The following is a 20,883-nucleotide window of genomic DNA, read 5'->3' on the forward strand; positions in this document are numbered from 1 at the left end:
TGCCTTCTCACTTTCCTTGCCGCTGTTTACCAGCCGGCCTGCTTCAATGGTCGGCTGAGGGGGTGCCGGAAAGAGTTTATTCAAGTTCGCGAGAAAACTTCTGTCGCAGGTTCTGTTTTCTTTACATTTTGCTCCCGTCGTCACAGTCTTCAAATACAACACACGCTTTACGCCGCTCAGTGTTGTTTACGCCCTGAAGTGGTTGATCTACGAAATGCTCTCAGACGTACCGTGATGTTTAATATTCACAGGGGAAAAATAGTCATTTTACCTCCCATTCGTAAAAAAATATCCAATTCATGCGTAATGCTCTCTTTAAATTGTATTGTACCCAAGTGTGTATTATATCCTCGAGCTCAGCAGTTTTCTAATTATTTTTGGGTATTCGATTCTAATATTTTTGGTAAATTTTCAACTTAAGCAGTCTGGTTAAATACGAGACCATTAAAAGCTGACAGTTCTAGATCCAGGAGGAATACAGCGAACAGATTTTCAGTTGGTTTCAGTATTGCTATTTTCTTTGGCATATTGCGTGACTGTCCTGGAAAAATTATTCATCTCGTTGGAGTTCGTTCTTCCTAAAGAATTAATAATTTATGTCTCCATTAACGTAAAAATTAAAATTCAGAGTAGTATTTGGATGTAGATTATGGTTCGTGCAGGGAATGAAAAATGTGAAGTCCTTGCAAGCAGCATGAATGTAATCATATTTGACGATGATATTTTTTGTTGTTATTAGTCTATGTAAACAATTGGGAATGAAAAATATTTCCAGCTAAACAAATTGACATTGTTTCTCTTATATGCGCCCTGTGTTATGTTTTTACTTGCTATAAGGTAGCGGGGTTATTTTGATATACGCTCATAAACTATATTATTGCGATTGATTATATTACTATTCATATTATTATTATTATTAATGGGTTATTCCATCAAACTCATATTGATTAGTTCACGCGCGCAACACCCGCGTTATTTTTTAAAAATCCGTCTGGCGTTATTACTTGGCTTGAATTCCCTTTTGCCGTGATCGTTTCCGCCAGAGAGATCTTAAATTCTTCATGGGCTTAGGACAGGAATGGTATTGTTATTGTGAACTCGATATGGAGGAAATGACAATTCTGGCTACCAACCATGACCTGCCACTCTGTCGGCTGCTCTGATTTCAACCCTGCCTTGGAATGGGAAATACTATAGTACTATTGGCAAGCTTCCTTAAATCTTCTTCTTTCAGGAGACTAGTTTTTATTATTTTGCCGAGTATTTTTTATAAGTTTCTATTGCACCCTGCCCCCACTCTTGCGACCTCTCTCTCTCTCACTCCCTTTGTTTGGTGTTTGCTCTCCCGCCTCGTAGAGTGTCTATTGTAGAAATTCTTTCGAACATACGGTCAGTGTTACGTTTTGTTACATTTGTTGGAAAGGTGCTTTCAACGCAATGCTTGCATTTAAAACATTGCTAAACACACCAGTAAACGTGTACTTACAAGTTCCACCAAGTTAGAAACTTACTGGATCTCGGCCATTATTTAAAATATAAATATGCATGGGCATATAGCTCATGTAATGCGAATTATTCGAAACCTTTTGAATTGTACCTCTGTATATGGCGGGTATTACTTTTTAAATTCGGCATTGTGAAGGGATTAGAGTTTGATTTAATTAACATGTGAATTATCATTTTATGCTTGCAGTATAACTGTGAAAGCATTTGCCGTGGCGGTAATAGTATATTTTACACACACATATTATAAGACCGCATTTAGAGTCCGTCGAAGTACTTCTGAAGATAAAGCTGCATTAAATAGTATTGCAACATTTTGTCAGATTTTTAGAAAAACTTGTTGCCACCTTATAATAAATACATGACGGGGAAATAGGTTGAGATTTGTTCGGTATGTAAACTTCAGCTTCTCAATTCAAACTTTGAAGGTAACTCCGTAACGTAAAGAGGGCTTTCGCTAGAAATTTGAAAACTTGTCGTCCATTGGAGATGTCGTTTGCAGTGAATTCGTCCCTGGTATAAATTACGAGCTAAATTACTAAGTTCTAAACGTAGGTTTATCTCCCAAGAGTTTCTAAGCAAATTAGATACTGGTCCCACTAAATTTCTTTTTCCTTGGCTAATCGATTCACGTGCAAGATATCTTCCAAATCACATGGTTTCCCTCGTGGAATAATAATTCCAGTAACAATCCAAGCCATTCGATGAAATTATGTGATTTGTTTTACGGTCATTCACAAGTTATATGGATGGAAGCGTTTCATCAATGCAATGGAAAGCGTGATTGAATGGTTTTAAGTTCCATCAAAACGTTAGATTCATAGTGGACTTTTTTTTACTCAGTAGTGTGTCGGGTGCGGGGCAATGATTTAAAATCTATCCTCACAAATTGCCTCACCGAGACAACGGAATATTCGGGGAGAGTTTTGGGAAAATGATAATAGCGGATGGAATGAATCATAATGTGTAGAAAATGTTGACGGTACCGATGATCTCATGCAAATAAGTGGTGTAGTGGGAGGATGATATTGGTAATTTTGCGCGGGGAAGTGGACAGAGCCATTGAATTGAGCCATGCCATCGGGAAGAAGTTTCTCGCGAGTGGTGAAAGTGAAGCTATCCTCGAAGGATATTAATTTTTAATGTGAGCCCGGACGTGCTCATGCGTGAGGTTAGCCTTATCACCTGTATCGATTGGTATCCCTCATAATCGGAGGAACCGAGTGAAAGCCATCCGCACAGAGTGCCGCCAGCGGTACTTCGTGACTTTTTGTGAGGCACATGACTTCGGCATTTGAGCCCCGTCCCTCCCTCGCGTCTCCCTCTCCCCTAGGGGCCTGGAGCTGTTTAACCGCAGGTCCGTTTACGCTCCTGACCGTCAAGTCGATAGTCACAAAGCATCGGCCACGTGAGCGTTTTCGGACCGGAAGGCGGCGTAATTATAATTCAAGATTTCAGAGGATCTTCCTTCGTTTTGGGAGCCATATTGTAAGGTTTTCCTCATCCCGGGTTAAGAATACCCTGATTAGTTGAGAATCCCATTGATGGACCACCATCAGGACTCAATTATTTTGCGTGTGCTGACCAGCTTTGATTCTTTTCGGCATTAGTATTTGTTTAGTTCCCCACGTCTGATTTTTCCTCTCTTTCATTTGTTATGTGATATCAATTTCATTGCATCTCTTTTCGTAACATTCAAGCAGTCTTTTTCAAACATTTTTCTGCTATAGAAAATAATGATCGCCATGCCCGGATATATTAAAAAGCATGTGGTTATTTCCCACGGCGGGCATGACCCCGCATGTCCCGCAAGGAATTTTAGCGGGGGCGTTAGTTCCCCAGCCCTTTACAAATAAAATATTCACTTATGCATAAATATTTCACGGACACAAACACACTTGCACTTTTACACATCCATACATATCTGCGAGATTGTTAGTTTGGGTCAAGTTTTAAATGTTGCTTTTTGTATTTATAAAGTAGGATGCTTACGTCGATGCCTATTTTCATAATTATGTATCGTGCAAGGGTAGAACTAGTACTTGAATCTGAAATCATTGGTGACGTCTGTCTTTCTTATTACGAGTATACTCTGGAGCTAATGTGCCAATAAAAAACCTCGGGTTTTCTGTGCCTTTCTAATAGTTTTAGCCTTGCTGAGACTATTAGAAAGCCGCAGAGAGAAGTCATTCTTCGTGATGTAGGGGCTCCCATCCTAATTCCTCCAGCATACAAGAGGTTTGAGTTACTTAGTGAGCTTACCAAAACCATTTATGTGCGACAGGAGCTCGCTGTTTGATGTGGGAGAAATTGTAAAGCATGAAAAATGGACGCACTTCAAAGGGAAAATTTGTGCCCTGTTTTTTTTAGAGACGGCGGAAAAAGCAAAATACAATTGGGCAAACTGTAGCTCTGCTCCAACTCTCTAGACATTTTAACTAGCGAAGATTATGTGGTCACAATTATGTTGGAGGAGATTGTCCGAGGGAATCATCTCCCTCATGACCCTCCGTCTCGTATACGAATCCGATATGGAGTACGGTTTTTATTTGAAAGTGGTTTCGAAACTTATTCAGTATTCCGTCGTAGAACTCAAGTTTACGGATTGCTTCAGCGGTGTGGAGTTGTCTCAATGCGAGTGTAAACTTGGCAGTGGGAAGAAGGATTCGCCTCCGAATATCTTGGGAAGCCAGTTTTTTTGGCTGCGTTTCCGTGGAATACTTGGCGGGTCAATCCTCAGTTGACCGTATGCCGTGTCAGATTCCATGTGATGTTTCAGTCTCCCCGTTCTATCGCTGCGACTGCATGCCAGGATGTGCCGTTCTCTTATTACAGATTTACCCTATCTTCTGATCAGAACCCCATTTCTCTCTAGACCCCCCACCCCGAAACCTGTGTTGTCTTACTCCCATCTCTTTTGTCCCTCTTCCATCGGAAACTATTTTCTCTCCCTCTTCTCACCCCCTTCTAGACAATCCCTCGCAGGCGTGCTCATGCAACGGCGAGCTTGGAAAGGGGGCCTGGGGACCAATAATGGACGGAGGGGAGCCGACGACGACCCCTGTCCGCCCCCTCCACTACTTTTCGTCCCGTCTCACTCCTCCTTCACCCCCCTTTCACCCGGCTGTATGTTGACGTGACCCCCTCCCCGATTCCTCATACTTCCGAGGTCGCAGCAGCGTCCGTGTGCGACGTCTGCTTCTGCTGCTTCTGGCCTGCCACCCCACCCCTCCCTCATCTGGAATGCTTACTGATAAAGGGAGGGTTGTGCGCGAAGGGAGGAAAGAGGGAAGTGGGATTCCTAGGGCGAGGGGTGAAAGCGGGGGGGGGGGGGGAAGGAGAAAGGAAGTGGCAGTTGAAGAGAGCGAATTAAATAAGAGGAGCATCCCTCCACTCCATCTTCACCCCCCCCCCTCTCCATCTCCTCGTAGTGCGCGTTCTGCGAGAAGCCGTGCCCGATGCGCCTCATCCCGCCCTCTCTCCCCGCCTACCCGTCTCCCATCCAGTTTTGCGTAACGTCCTGAATAAAGCGGTTCGGTGAGCGAGGGTGCAAAAATAAGTGCTCGAAGTTGGAGTTCGCTCGCGTCCTTGTTAAAATTCGGATGAAGGGCTGGAGGAGCAGCGTGCGCTGACATTGAGAGGTCCTCTGATGTGGGCTGGGAGGAGAGGCCCCAACCGTCGCCCTCACCTTACTCTCATCCTCTCCTATTCTGCCATTTTTCTCCCCCTTCTCGCGTTAGCATCCGCATAATATTACGATACTGTATTTTTTCACTTATTTCCATACTTCTATATGCTTCTCCCCTCCTTTCTCGTTTTAATTTTCTTCCCCTTTTATGCAGTCCTCAGCCTGTTCGTACCCTAGGATATTGTTTCAAAACCTATCATTATTTTGCATGCTTAGTCTGATTGGATAATTCAACCATTAAGTAAACACGGACATACAGGGTCTGTCCCAAAACGTAACAAAAAAAACCATAAATACAGTAAACAACCCTAAGGTCGGTTTGATAGATGATGATAGAGTTCACCCGGTACTAAGCCCGACGGTGTGTGAAATTCACACATCAGGGTAGGGGGGCCAGTTCCTTCCCTTGTGCCGGTTATGGTTTCCCAGGAAGATCTGGTACCCAAAAAATCACATAGCTTGAGTGGAGCTGCAGGTGCCCAGAGAGGCTTGCCCAGGAATAGAACCAGGGCCTTCCGGTCAGTAGTCCAATGCTACACCTGGACTACCGCGGCCCACCCAAAAAGTAGATAAAACGATTTTTCCTGGCGAAGCGGACGACTGGTATGGGACGATTTGTGGCGGGTAAAATGGTGATAGGTCTTGGGAAAACAACTCCTTCCACAGGATGTTCTGGTAGGGTAGAGAGGAGATTGACGATGAGGAATGCCCTGGATATCCATCAACAACTCAGTATAATGAAAATATGCATGAAGTGAGACACTTGCTCTATTCTGATTGACCCTCAAGTGTCAGGATCTTAACAGAGTCCACTATTCAGAAAACCACAGTGCATTGCATTCTTACAGACTTTTTAGCCATGAGAAAGGTGTGCCAAGATGGTCCCCAAGGTGCTGTCGGAAGACTGCTTGTGTGACAATCTTGCCTTGGACCTCTTGGACCTCGGTGAAAGTGACCAGAATTTTTTAGAATAGGTGGTTACTTGTGACGGGACATGGGTCTTTGAGTAAGACTCAGGTATAACCCCTTTGAGTACCATTTTGGACCACAGGATTATGTCAAAGAGGCCATGACGAGGTGCCTGAACGGGGTCCTGTTGATGCCTCACAGGAAGCATACCACAACTGGCGGAGGCAATAGAATTGGTGTGTCGATAAATAAAGGCGATCTTCCTGAATGAAGAATTTTAGCAATTAGTACTTTGATCTGGAATAAATTTTTTCCCTGAATTTATTCTATTTATTTTTTTGGACAGACCATGTATCAGTATGGCAGTGTTTCTCCAAGTGCCCACTAGTTTTATTTCAGTTTGAACCACGGAAATTTGTGTGTTAAAATTCTTTTGTAGTTCAGTTACTGAAATAAGTTGAGCAAAAAGCAGTCGTTATTAGGAAAATAATAACGCATACATGATGAATGACACGATTGACCAAAGTTAGTGAAAGGTCACTTCGTGGAATACTGCGTCATTTTTGGCGTCTAGTTTACAGTGGGAATTTTGGTTTACCTTGTCAAAGGTGTTGGGTATTTGATTGTCGATTAAGGGAAAAATTGTTGTCGCGCAAGGTAGGTGATAATTTTGGGCATCTCTTGGAAAACTAGTCACCATACGCAAATTGTCTTGCAATAAAATATTTCCATCCATTGAAATCATTATTTTAAGTGATTATTATTGCTTAGCGGTGAATCGGAAATATGTACTCTATATAGCTGGGAGTTCACTATCATGCTATTGTCTTAGCCGCTACCCAAGTCCTAAGGTTGAACTTTGGGCTCCCGCTCGTAAATTGTCTTTTGTCTCTAGGACAGGCAGGAATTACGTGCAAGGTAGTTGGAATTTTCTCAGCCTCAGCCGGGTGATGTCATTGTCTCTGTATTCCATGCCTTTCTCGTTCTCTTTTCCAAACTCGCCATCTCCATCCATGCCCTTTTTCCATACTTTCCTCTCACTGACGGGCGAAAATAAACCCTGTGCCACTCATCGCTTGCACGAGTCCCCTTCTTTTACAGGCCTTTTCACCGCCCCTTCGGTCATGAAACATGCAAAGGCGATTCACATATCCGTCGCCTGCGTCTCTCGTTTTTTCGTCTCGGCTGCCGTCCCACCCCTCTGCCCTTCCCCCCGTCTCTTTTCACTCATGTCCCCTCCACTCCCTTCGTGACCTCGTGGTTTGTGAGCGCAAGGGAGAGTCAGGCGTCCTTTAAAGTCGTTCTCTAAAAGAATTTAATGACGAATGCATTCGTTTAGTAAGTTCATTTTTTTTATTTTTTCCTTAGGAGACAGTTTAAAGAGAGATGTTTGTGTATTTAAGTTGTGCTCTTCCAACCTCTTTCAGCTTAAATATTTTAAGATGAAGTTCAAATATTGGCTTATGTGGAGGAGCGTAACCTTAGGATGAGGTGTGGCCGCGCTAAGAACACGGGATTAACGCGCGAGGGCGAACGAATGCAAATTTTGGCACGGATAGTTCACTCCGGCGTATTTCGGTACTTGCGTTCAAGGTGTCGTAACTCGAATAAGTCCCGTTTTGTGTCGTTCGGATGTTGAGTTAATTTTTTGTGTAAATTGAGGCGGTTCGATCTATTTGGCTGAAATTTTCTCATTTATATTAGCGTATCATTGGCTACACCGGGGCAAAAATATTTTATAGTATTTTTCTTGTAGTGCTACTCTTAGTTTAAGGGAAGTGATGAAAATGCGTCGACATTGTTGGAGGGGATGACTGTGTTCTGCTAACGCCGTGGCCGTTTGGGCAATAGCAAGAATTGGGATTAAATTAAAACATCTCAAGAATAGCTCCGTGGATAATATTGATTTCTTGATTTACATTAGCGTACTTCCAATGGGGATTAATAAGATTGGTGATATTTTCTGGGTTAATATTTTAAATGACGGAAATACTCCCTGTTATTCATGCGGCTGAGTGTAAGTTATCCCCCTTTTTGGTTAACGTAAGGCAACACTTATTTTCTTCGTGGGATTACGCGGACAATTTGGTCAAGAGTTGGGTCTGTAAAGTTTGTATTTTAAATGACTGCTTTTAATTTTTAGTTATTTCGTGCTTACCAATTGATTCTCTTCAATTTAATTCAATGGCGTGTCGGACATGTTCCACCGCTGTGAGTACGTAGCATCTATGGCCTCTAGTGTTGGCACTTAGTAATTTTGGTTCTCAATACTTTCTTTTGCAAGCATAAAGCAGAGTGATTTTGCTTTGTTTCGCACGGTACCGCTGGTGGGTCCTTGTTTTGCCGTAGTAACTGTGCGCATAGAAAAATAGAAAATATTATTGAGGCACCATAGATACTGTATGGTTTATCTAAACCCAATCCCCAAGCTGGGAATTCCCAAGTGCTGTTCACATCCGCCAATTCTTGTATTTAATTTTTGTATACTCAACTATCATCCAAAAATAGTCAAGTTTAGCCTTTTGTATTGTGTTATAAACACTAAATTGCCTCAAAGACAATCGCAAGTACGTAACCCGGAAGACGCATCTAGACATGATTAAATCCGCGACTAAATCCGTCCGTGTTAGGAGTGGATGATGTTACCCCGCCTCGACTGAGGTCTAAGTTTTAGATTAGGCTTGGATTTTGATACTAATCAGGTGATGAATACCAATAGTTGTGGCTAGTTCTGATGTTTGGGAATGAAATATTTTGAAAAAACCCCCGCCGTGATTTATTACGCACAGCGTAGTGGTATGGACCTGGTTATGATGCATTAGCGTTGAATTTCGTAGTAAATAAAGCGCGGTGGAAATTACAATTTTCATTATGTAAAACTACTCAGGCCAACCTGGCAATCGATAATAAAGTAGGTATTAAAAAATGAATCCCCTAGCATGTGTTGCCCTTAGTTTAGCCTCCGACTCTTCAAAAACACTCAACTCCTTTGAAATATGTACCGCCAAAGATCTTTTTAAGTGCCCTTTCATTCGAGTGACTTTGGTCTTTTTCTGTATGGTGGAACTGTGATGTCAACAACTGGATTGCACCTAGTCAGCAGACGTAATCATAACAGTTTCTTATTTAACTTTGTGGAATTCCTTCTCTTCCCGAATTCTCTTTCTTTACCCTCTGAAGACGTAATGTTGGTAAAAGTTATAGCCATAAATTCAAATTCCTATCTATCCTCGAGATAACTTCTATTTCCTTTGTTCACGCAGGCGATTGTTGACACAGCATCTTTGTGTCTTTGTTCTCATTGGTGTGTGAATATCGCGCTTCTGTGAGAGTTTATTTAATAATCTTTCTGGAGCCGTGGGTTATCTTTTAGTTACAGTTAAGGCATACTTTTGTCATTTTGATACCGCCGCTATTATAATTGTTCAGGTGATTAGCTCACTCAGATTCTTTATTCTTCAACCCGCGCACCTTGTCTTCGCGTATTTTCAATGGCATTAGCACTCAATATAGGTGCCTAAACGTATTTCGGCGACGACGTAGGAGTAAGCACTCGTTTCTTTTTCATCGTCCTGTGTAAGGTGACCTGTTTGCTCTTTGTTAGAGCTTTGTAAATATCGTATGTCTCATAATGTAGTCTTCCTACCAATTTGCTTAATTTTCCTTGCGTTTCCAATTCTATAGTGCGGCAGAAATTCAAATCTCGTTGGTTTGCGCTCTCGGTTTCGTTCGTTCCAACTTGGTAGTCATGGCTTGCGGCTAGGCTCGACGTTCTCCTGAATGATTTATGAAGACCCAGCCTGATATTTCGTTGCCGGTAAATTGGTATTTTCCTCCCGGGTGAAGATGTCGCTAGTATCCGGGAGTATGGCATGCGGGAATCCCTTCCTTTCTCCGCTTCAGTCCAAGCCTGCTCCTATTATTCGTGCATGCTCTGTGCGTATTCTTCGACGCATTAGGCTAAATATGCTTTGCACGTGATGTAGTCCCCGATTGAATAAAGGTGACCAGATGTTCATGTGCTCGTCATGTCCATGAGCCAACAATTGTCGTCTAGCGCAAAGTTGATATACATCGTTTTATTAAATTCAACCGAATTACTTAAGAGTTTCAATCGTATGCGAGATTATGAGATCCTTAGTCCTAGCGTCGATATTTATGAATAACGGACACGGCATTAGCTCAAGGTAAATCGTAATGGAAAAAAACGTAGAATTGGAAAGAGACCTAAAAATATCGTTTGGAAAATTACCAAATGACAAATGAACATTTACTTCAGGAAATTAAAATGTCAAAGTAAAATAATCGAATCTTTGACTTAATAGATAAAAATGATGTCGAGTCTTTCAACGGAAAGTGGTAGTATTGGATGATCGACCTCTCATACAGCTTCCGCAGAATGATATTAGTCACTCAATGTTCCTCATCATGAGGGTTGCGAGTACAGTTTTCCCGAATTAAGTTTCTCATTTCCTTTATTCAAATGGACAATTTTTTTTAATTGCGTGGCTCAATTGAAATCCTGAAGCAGTGTCTGTGATAACATATTTACCTTCTCATTTTTTAATTCAATTTTAATTTTCCCCCCATAATTTCGCCTGATTACGTATTTTAATACGCCTTGGTACTTCTCCTTTATTGAAAATGAATATTCTCCCCTCCCAACTCTTACTCATTTCTTCTATTCCTTGCATTTAAATTAGATGAATAACTTTGAGAAGTGTGTGACCACCCCTGGAATTCTAACTAAAATCCGTATTTCGTATAACGGCTAAAAGATATGCTTTCAAATAATGCTGACAGATAAAGAAAAAATCTATAAAATTTGTCAAGTAGCGAAGAGCTAATGTACTATATGTTCGCTAAAATGACGGTAGAGTATTACGAAATGTAGTTATTACGACGCTGATTTTAATGCTAAACACAAAGATGGTATTTTTTTCATGCTTAGTGTTTGGTTTTTAACTTTGGTGGAATTGGGGGCAAATACCCATGCGAGTAATTCATCGGACTTTAAAAAAAAGCAAAAAAAAAACTCAATTCGTCGGAGGTAAACTTAAGCTTACTCCCTCGTGCACGGCTCAATATTGCCCTTAGTAGCCTGCGTGCTTGGCGGGAGTTTGGCTCGACTCTGTATGCGTGTTCTCTCGAGCACCTGAAATGCGCCAATTAAATTGTGAATTGTTCCTCTGAATTGAGTTTTCCCGCATTTGGCGTGGGTGGCTCCTTTAGTGCCACGCGCAAGCTTTTGCGTCTTGGGACTGCCTATACCCGCCTCTCGTGTATCTGCTCATATCCAAATCGGTTTTCTATTGGCGTTTAAAATCTGTTCAAAGCCAATACCATATACCTTGTGGATAGGTTTATTACATTTAAACTTACTCTTATTAAGTTATAGTCGGTGGAACTAATCGATGAGTTAATTAAGCACAATTTCACTGGCCACCTTTTTATTTGCAGCGTAAAGCATCTTGATGCCATCTTCAGTTACTGCTCTATATTGAGAATGAGGGAGAATGAATTCAATGATTCTCCGTTATATTTCGAACTTTATAATTCATTGAAGGAAGTTCAATGAGTGTTTTATTTACCAAAGATGATTAATTATTTTAGGAATTTAATCATGTGTAAATTTCTTATTTCCAACGACAGGAATCATGTCCTGGAATTTTTTGATTAGTGTTAGAATTTTTTGTTGCCATGAAAGATCATATTCTCGGTGCGATTTGCCAATTTTATCCCTGCATCTCGAAGTTAAATCGCTCACGCCTAATCTTAAGAAATTGCTTTCGCAATAAGGAGTAATTAATCTTTGCGTAAGATAAGGTATTTAACGTGTTGCGCGTACAATTTCATTGCACTCGATTTTTATACAGTTTATTGTGATGACAGTTCTTCCCTGTTGCAATTTCTAGATGTCTATTGGGAAATATTGCCGTAGAATTTTCACGTTTACTTTTTGGTGGTCCTAGATTATATGATATTGTAAATTTTGTTTTTTTTTATGCTGTTGTACTTTCTTTATTCTTTAGCTGCACACTATTTTAAATGGTCAAGGCGTGCTCCTGTTCAAATTTTTATTTCGCGGTCGAGCTTTTATGAGTATTTCAATTTTTAGCGCAGGCTGAAAAATCATTAAAAGTGAAAAGGGGATCCGTGGAGTAGCTTATACTTTATGGATATTGCTTTTTTTATTCCTTTATTTTGCCTCTTTTTCAAACACCTCCCAGCTATCATGACCGGCAATGTACTGGTGATTGTGATCCTCCTCCGCTACGGAAAACTTATGTCCTGAAAGGTTGATGTACGGGTTTATCGTGCTGCTTGTTTTGGACGAATGCTGAAAAAGCTCTTCCTCGGGGCTTCCCTTCCATTTTTGTTGCCAACACCCCCTCCCCCCGGCCAAACGCCTGATTTCATTCACTAGTCATCGACGGTTCCCAGACCCTCTCACCCGGCCCAAGCGCACGCTTTTCCCGCGTGGGATAAAACAAAAGGGGGTGGCACAATCGAGTCGTCATACATTCGAGTGCGGAAGGCAAGCAATTACCTTTCATATTGTTCTGCTTTAACCTCGTTCCATTCATTCCGATTTTTCACTCCCCCCCTCTTTCTCTGTTGCCCATTAATTTCCCTGTGAAGATTTTCTCCCGCGTGACCTTTCAAAAAATTCGATTTGAAAGCAGACTGTTCTAACAATTTCGTCTGCTCGTATTGACTCGAGTCCAGTTCTATTCATTCGGCTGACGAATTTCCAAAGTTTGTCAAAATGTTTTCGTCCGATGCGCATCGACATCCAAGTGAATAGAAATCCGAGGGCCAAATACCAAGGTTTGGATTTGGTTCCGAAAAATATGTTAATTATAATCAAAACTGAATTCTTGCAATTTTGATAAAACGGGTTTGATCTCAAGTTCAGATGTCCTATTGCCTCAAAACTTTTCCAGGATTTATTTGTCAGTTAATCCCTTCTAATAATGGCACTAAATAGATAATCATACCTCATGAACCGGTTTACCAACTTGGGTCACGCTGGCATTGGTAAATAATGGGTCTGAGGCCATGAGTGATATTTTTTCTTTCCTAACGACTAAATTAGAAACAGACATTTCTGTAATATTTTACTAAAAAAGAGATAATGAGCTTGTCCTTAAACATTATAATTCATTGGAATGTGCGGTTTTAATTTTGGAGAATAAGTGAAGGAGTTCCTTGCGTATCATTTGCATGCAATTATGATTTATTGTTGAGCAGCCGATACTCCAACGTAATTTTCTTTAGTTCTTAATGGAGCGACGGTGTTTTATGTTGGGGCAATTTGAGGGTGGCAAACCGCAGACGAGCCTACAAGGCAATGAAAAAATGAGTTTTTCGCATGGTGTATTTAGTTGTAACCTTAGCTCGTAATTGCCCCTGTCATCTATGCGGAAAATATCTTTAATGTTTAATATTATAAAAGGCAAGGAGGAGATGATTCATGATGCCTGGGAACATCATCTCGTGGAGCCCGTAATTAGTGGCCAGAGAGTAATTCGGCTTGTGCCCGGTGGTGGTCTCGTCAGCGTGTCATTTCCCGGGAGAAGACAGAATACAATGGCTGATTGAAATCGGCCCAACATCTTTCGTTCTCCTAATGAAGGAAAGAAATGCACGCCTGCCTGTTCATGTTCCCCGCCTTGGCGTTTTGCCAACCGGTCCAAAAGGCGTTATTTCTTTTCGGTTCAGAAGAAGATAACGTACTCAATCTTGCATCCAAGGTCGTAGGAGCGGAGACGGTTGGCGGAGAGAGCGGATCCGCGGGAGGGTGGGTGCCGGAGGCGACTGAAAGAGAACCCGGAAGGGACACAAGGAAACCCCCTTCCCCTATTCTTCACGAGTTTGTCTCGGGGGAACGAGGCGTAGGGTGGGGGGATTGATTGGTGGTGCGGGTGGTCTCCCCAAGGGGCGGGTCTCCTCGGGTAGGTTGTGAAGGGCGGGAAGAGGTTGGGTGATGGGAGGAGGCGGGGAGGTTGGTTTGCGTGCCGGGAAACATAACTGTGGATCATTATCGGGGCCCATTGCAAGTCGGCGCCTCGCTCCCCTCGCCCTCTTTTCTCCCTCCCATCCCCCAATCCCCATCTCTCCCCTGCACGGAAGCACAATGAGAAGAAACATTCACCCTTTCTGCGCATTTTTCGCTGTCACCAAAGAAAGGAGGAGCAATGGGAAAGTCGGAAATTGAGTGGAAAACGGAAATAAATATATTGTGAGTGCAAATGAAAGAGGTAGAATATTTATTTTTCGGGAATGCTTGAGGGGAAAACCTTCTCTCTCTGCTTCAGCCTTTTATTTATTTGATGAGTGCCATGCCGTACTAGAAAGATCTACCGTCCACATCATCGATTCTTTTCTAAATACTTTTATAGGATTTTTTAAGAATAAAAATATTTATAGCCATACAGGGTACAATAATCCAAAAGAACAGCTGAATTCCATTGTACTGAGTATTCCATGCAGTTATGTACGACACCCCACTTCAAAGTATTTAATTTGTTTTAAAGAAGTTGTGAATTTGTAATTTGGTGTTAAACCAACCTCACCAGCAATGCGATTCACGATTTATTTGGTGAAAGGCATGTTGTTGTGTAAATTTAGTGTAAAGCTTCCTCTTGCTCAATTATATCTGTGTACATTCACCATTAATCGTGAATCTAAGTACCTTTATCAAACTCATTGACTTGTGTTTTTTATGCAGTTACTCTCAATGTCAGTCTCCAGGTTAATGAATGCCTCCAGGATCCCCTCTTGGCCTCGCAGCCAGCAGTACTGCATTATCAATGCATAGAAAACTGGTTACTATTACTCCGGTTAATTGTATTCTTCTGTACATGAAATTATGTTTAAGAAAAAAAATTGTTTAGCGTGTTATTTGATCTAGTTTTTTATTTTAATGGTGGAAAATCCTTTGGAATTCACAATTTTTTGTCGTAAAAAATGCCCAGGATTCCATTATAGGGTGCATAAGATTATATACATTTTCGGAATATATTTTTTTCTGGATGTTTTTTAACAATAGTCTTCTTTATTTGCAGGGGACAGCCAGGCTAATGAGGACGAGGTTGACAGGATAGTAGTAAGTGATTAATTCTTATGATTTCTGATATCCCTTCATTAGTCATGGCATCACATGCCTTTTGTATTTATATTAATTAGCGAATGCAAATTTACTGTAATATTAATTTTGTATGACAAAACTATATTTTCTTAAATGTAGAAAGATTGGATTTTTGGCAGAGTTACTGCTTTTACGTCTATTTGATTTAATTTACATTGATAATCAAATTTACACCTGATTGATTAGATGTTATTAGTATTTATTAGCTGGTACTGGTGTACTGAGCCTGTTTCAACATGTATTGGCTGCTGCCGCAGATGCAGTAGTGCAGTAAAATCATTGAAATGTGTGCCACCTATGATTCACATCAAACACATCATGACACATCAAACTAAGGGAATAAAAAAATTAAAATTTTTCCAAAAATTATACAAATAAAAAGTTAATGGTAACTCATTATCAAATTAGCATTGTATGCTTGGGATGGAGAAGGTAAAATAGGCTGAAAGGAAAATAAACGAGAAAGTGCTAGTGCTGTATGGTAGGCAAGAAGAGGGGTTTGTTGGGAGATTTCATAAGGAGGTAGGTAAAATGAATGAAAAGCATATTGATCATCGGCACTGGGATATTTAAGACTGTAATAAAGGGGAGAATATGATGTAAATAATTCAAGGGCAGGAAGAGGATTGGGAAGTGGGACAGGATGAAAGGAGGAAGGAAGTACATGAGATGAAGAGGGGCTGGTTGTAGAGTAAGATATTGGGTTGTATTTGTTAGGAGATATTTATTTGCTAGTTGTTTCCATCCAAATCCTACCTTAACCAGTAGATTATTTTTTCAGAAATCATTTTACTTGCATAATATTCTGTGGGCACACTTTTCTTTGCCATCCAGCTGCAGCATGCTTGTAGAAGTTTAATGCTTTCATACATACAGACTCTGAATATAATTGTATATAGACCAACAAACTGGCTCCAATTGGAGCTGAATAATTTTTATTTCTCCCAAATGCATTGTAAGTGGGGTCAACTATCAATGAGTAGTCTATCACTAACCCTGAACTTTATATGTAGTAGTTACTCAAAGAACAGCGAGTTGGAGTGAGTGTAGGGTTGGAGTCCTGGCTTTGTCACTTTTTTGAAGAGTATGTGTGAAAAAATTCATAGAAATAAGAAAAATTTCATTTTAAGCCGTTGAAAGAGAGGATTCTCTGAAGTGTAAGTTCCCAGCCTCTGCAAGACCTCATATTTGCCAAATAAAGAGCCATCATATGCTACCAGCATTTTTATAGTGTGAATTATTCAATGAGCAAAGTAAAATTTAGATTAATACTTCTCTGATGTCCTTTAAAAACTCAAGACCTATTATGTTCTTAATGTAGTCTCCCTTTTAGTTATAATGCTTAAAAATGTTATGCTTTTAAATACAGTTTTAATAGTGATAACATGGGTAATCGGAACTCAAGTTGTTCAAAGATTTATTAAGCTAGAAATCATCTGGTAATGAGCTCAAGTATAACTTTTAGTAACTAAAGAGAAAAAAAAAGCAAAAAGGTTTCCTCAAGACAATGATGGCACTTCACATCTTTTTGATCCTTTTGCAGACTTCCTATTTGTTTGAAATAAAGGAAATTTAAACATTTCAGGTCCAAAATACTTTTTATTGGTTGATGTGTGTTGGATTTAAAAAGAAAATTTTTAATACTGATCAACTATTGACCACTAGTGTCAATTTAATTATTCATTGTCATTCATAATAAATCATCCATGGATACAGAAATTCAATGAATTAATGAATTGAAGATGATACTAACTTCATCAATGCTGGTATTTTCTTTGAGGTGGCACCATTATAGTGAAACAGTTCGCCACTATTTTTTTTAAATATTAGTTTCATTTTCCGATAAATTACATTTTAGTGAATTTTAATCCTCTGTTTATACATAATATGTGATTACCTGAAGATTTCTGATCCAAATGTACTTAGTTAATATTCACATATTTATGCATACCTCTGGTGCGTATGTTAAGTACCTAAGACCTTGTCACTTCTGACTTTGCAATCGATGATTATTACCAAATTTGTAGTTTTGCCAAAGCATAAACTCCTTTGACGATGTGGGATCCCCTGGGTAACTGTAAATATTTCCTGAAAAACTCTAGAAATTTCTATCTAAAACTATCTATGCTTTAATCCGAACATAGATGTTTAAGAAAGCATGTATGTATCACAGAAAAAATATTTATCTTTTTTCCAAACCAGCCAAAGAAAGTATCAAGTATAACTGCCCCTAAGAGAGGCCGTGCTCCATCTGCAGGTGCTTCTCGCTCTGGGACTTCTACACCTGTCCTGCCTGGTAAGGAATTTGTATCTATTATTTGTAAAATGAAGTTACAATAATAACAATATTTGAATGAAAATGCTGCCATAAATATTGCATTAAGATGTATTAACAATTTTGAAGCAATAATAAATTCATACATCATAGAGATACAAAAAACTAAGACTAGACAATAATAGCTTTAAATGACATTTTGCTCAGCTAAAATGAATAGTGTCTAAATAAATTACTAATGTATTTTTTGCCTTGATAATGCCATTGGCAGATCAGTGAAGGTATTCTTTCTATGTGGGTTAAATGACAATTGCTTTTCCAATTAATGAGCATGTGTTGCTTGCTGTTAATGTTGTGAATGCTATTGTCTACTTATATAATTAATTGCTCATTTGTGAAAAATATTAATTCCTATATTAGGGTGTATGGTTGCTGAAGTAGTCTCAACAATATTTTTGTAATAATTAGCTTCCTGTGACCTATCAAAGGTGTGTGTACATCTTCATGTACTGTCCAAAATGTTGGTTCATTAAACTTGGTAACTGGATTAGCCTTCTTGTTTTATAGCTGCTGCAATTTTCCATTTGTAATATGGCGCAGTTAGTCCGCAATGCCTTGAGTAATTTAATTTGTGTGTTTAAGCTTTTAAAATGAATTTTTCTTCTTGTATCACTATCAGACACAGTATGTTTACATATTAAAAAAGAATGTCAAACATGTAATATATTCCAGAATGGCTTAAATGTTATCAGTGATGTAATATCAGGGAGGAAGGTTGAGGGAATGTTTATGTCGAGTATTCACCACTAAAAATTATAAATACATATAACAAATTGAAATTCCAATGATATTTGTTGAAGCAATAGTTTTCTTTGTTACAAGTCATATTTCCCAGGTTTTCATTTTTTGCTCCACCCTATCCAAAGTTTTTTTGAGATAGTTGAGTTAAACAAATATTTAAATAAATTCAGATGCATGATTGTCCCCATGGGCACTGATTTATTTTCTCATTCACTCTAAGAAAATATTGAAGAAGCAGTTTGTTCTTTCTTTTTTAACACATCGGCCAAACAAATTAACAAATGTCTCTTTTCAGCTTTTGTGGTGCTTGTAAATTTTTCCTATTCTTTTTATATCAGTACGTTACTTTTTAATCCGCTCCTCCATTCCTCATGCGGAATGATCCCTTTCCCCTTTGAAAATCCTTAAATCAATTACTGTCAGGCTGAAGTTGTGTTATGTTGATTTAAAATCGACAGTAAATCTGGAACCATATTACATGTGGAAAAATACAGCATTAGTCATTGGACATGTCTTCCTATCCCCTTTGGGTATTACCCTCTTTCTTGCTGCCATGGATCTACCTGCATGTTGTAAACCTTCCATCAACTGACATTTGCCATTGTGTGAGCAGCTGCTGGCACAGAGTCTATCCCTCCAAACTTATCAGGAGGTGCCCCTGGCAGCAGATTACGCCGGTCAGCCTCTGTTAGGAGGCCCCCTTCTGCATCGTCAGGTATGAGTTAACATCCACAGTTCCTATGAGATCAAATAAGAGGAGATACTTGAAAATTTTGTGGAAATACAAGCTGATTAGGAACCTTATAAAGAAACACAAGACTTTTATGCATTCATTACATGCCTATTAGGTGTTTTATTAATTTCATATTTTTTTTATCAATTTCTTATTTTAAAGCATAACAAAAATTTTAGTGGCTGTTAAATTATGTTTAAAAAAACTCCACGCTTTGTGAGTAGAAATGCATGCAGTATCATTGCCTATTTTAAATTACAAAAATGATGTTATCAACAAGTTGAATCAACAAAATAGATCTATTGCCAGCTATTATGATTTGGAAGTCATTAGGTATACCACATCATCATCCTGAGATATAGCATGGTTGCATGACTTAGTCATAGTAATTGTCATGATGCATTTTGGATTTTGTTCACTGTATGCTATTTAATATATTGACCATTTCAGCTGCATGTTTAATGCTTTTTCAAAGTAATTATTTGCAAGAAATATTATTTCCTCAATATTTATATGACCAATATGAAGTATCTGTCTATTTCATCATAGCTGCCCTTTTGTTCTATTTGGAGTGAAGTAATGGCACTTTTTAAAATTCATTGGTGATTTTAGAACATAAATTTTATTAATTATTTTTTCACCCATTAATATTTATTAATATACATAATATCTTAATTGAAAAATTTTGATGCATAATTTTCATGGAAAATTAATTTTAATGAAATTTGGTCAACCACCAAGTTGCATAACAATACCTCTTAACTCCATGTGATTAATTGAAAAATTGTGCAAAGTGACATTTTGGTCTAGATTTTCCAAACATTCATTATTTATTTCACGTGTACAGGTGTTTATTTTTGCCATTTACGCACATTTTTTATTGATTTAAATGTGCATGATATTCATTTTGCATATTGGTTTCTGTTTTTTGTCCACTTTATTTTTTATACTTTTTCTAGTCCTTTTCAAATATATTTCTGGTTTAGGAGAAGGAGATTAGAAAGCTCCTTGGTATGATATTGGTAAAACAAATTAAAAGGTAGTGAAGCCATTAGCAGCCTTAGCCATGCATGGCATAGCCTCAATTCTATATCCTTCATGTTCTGCAATACCAATCACTTAACCCCAGTCAAAGATAAGATGGGATGCACAAATTTCACTGTGAGGTAGTAAAGGACTTTATATGAGCTTGATAGGGGTACAAAACTGCAGTGCTTGATATAATTGGGCATATGGAGGGGACAGTTTTAGCCTTTATTATGTGGAAATTATCCACAGAGATGATGGAAAAACTTTCTTTAATGGGAATATTGATTTTTATTACTATGACCCAGGTTTTTTTGTTATGCCACAAAACCCAGGTTAATAATTATCAATAAGGGCATCAACTAGATTTTCTCATTATCACCGTATTTGTTTGAACATAATTAGTTGCATCCAATTTTTCTAGTGACCAGATATTGATCCCATACCAGTAACAATGCTGGATTTATTTTTCTGTATGCTTTTTTTGAGAGTAAATAATAGTAAAGTGCCAATCACTATTTGTCTCCGGAATCTATTAAACAGTGTCAAACTTGAGTTCCCCCTCCTAAATGTCTCCTCCTGGCATCATAACATTGGCAATACTTCATCATATTCCCAAAAATATTTGAAAAGGACAATTATGCTTGGTGCCAAAAATTTGTTTCTGTGTTGATTGTTGTTTATACTTGTAATTAACTGAGATTTGTGATTAATTATAATAACACACTCCCAGCTAGCCTCATTGGGAATTTCATCTTTGCATTGCATTTATATTGCTTCAATAGTTGTAATCT

General features: G+C 39.1%; 1 protein-coding gene across 13 annotated transcripts in view; it reads left to right on the plus strand.

Annotated features, from left to right (window-relative positions):
- Positions 1-20,883, plus strand: part of chb (chromosome bows) — a 228,678-nt gene that overhangs the window by 161,231 nt on the left and 46,564 nt on the right. For 12 of the 13 annotated variants that reach the window (XM_071592444.1, XM_071592462.1, XM_071592469.1 and 9 more), the window contains 3 exons: positions 15,172-15,212; positions 17,457-17,550; positions 18,944-19,045. In XM_071592444.1, coding sequence (XP_071448545.1) covers positions 15,172-15,212; positions 17,457-17,550; positions 18,944-19,045 — 237 coding nt within the window. The remainder of the gene's footprint in view (positions 1-15,171; positions 15,213-17,456; positions 17,551-18,943; positions 19,046-20,883) is intronic. The other variant, XM_071592478.1, reaches the window with a different exon arrangement.

Source organism: Hetaerina americana, unplaced genomic scaffold (assembly GCF_022747635.1).
Source record: "Hetaerina americana unplaced genomic scaffold, ioHetAmer1.1.p SCAF_1, whole genome shotgun sequence".
Taxonomy (NCBI): Eukaryota; Metazoa; Arthropoda; class Insecta; order Odonata; family Calopterygidae; genus Hetaerina; species Hetaerina americana.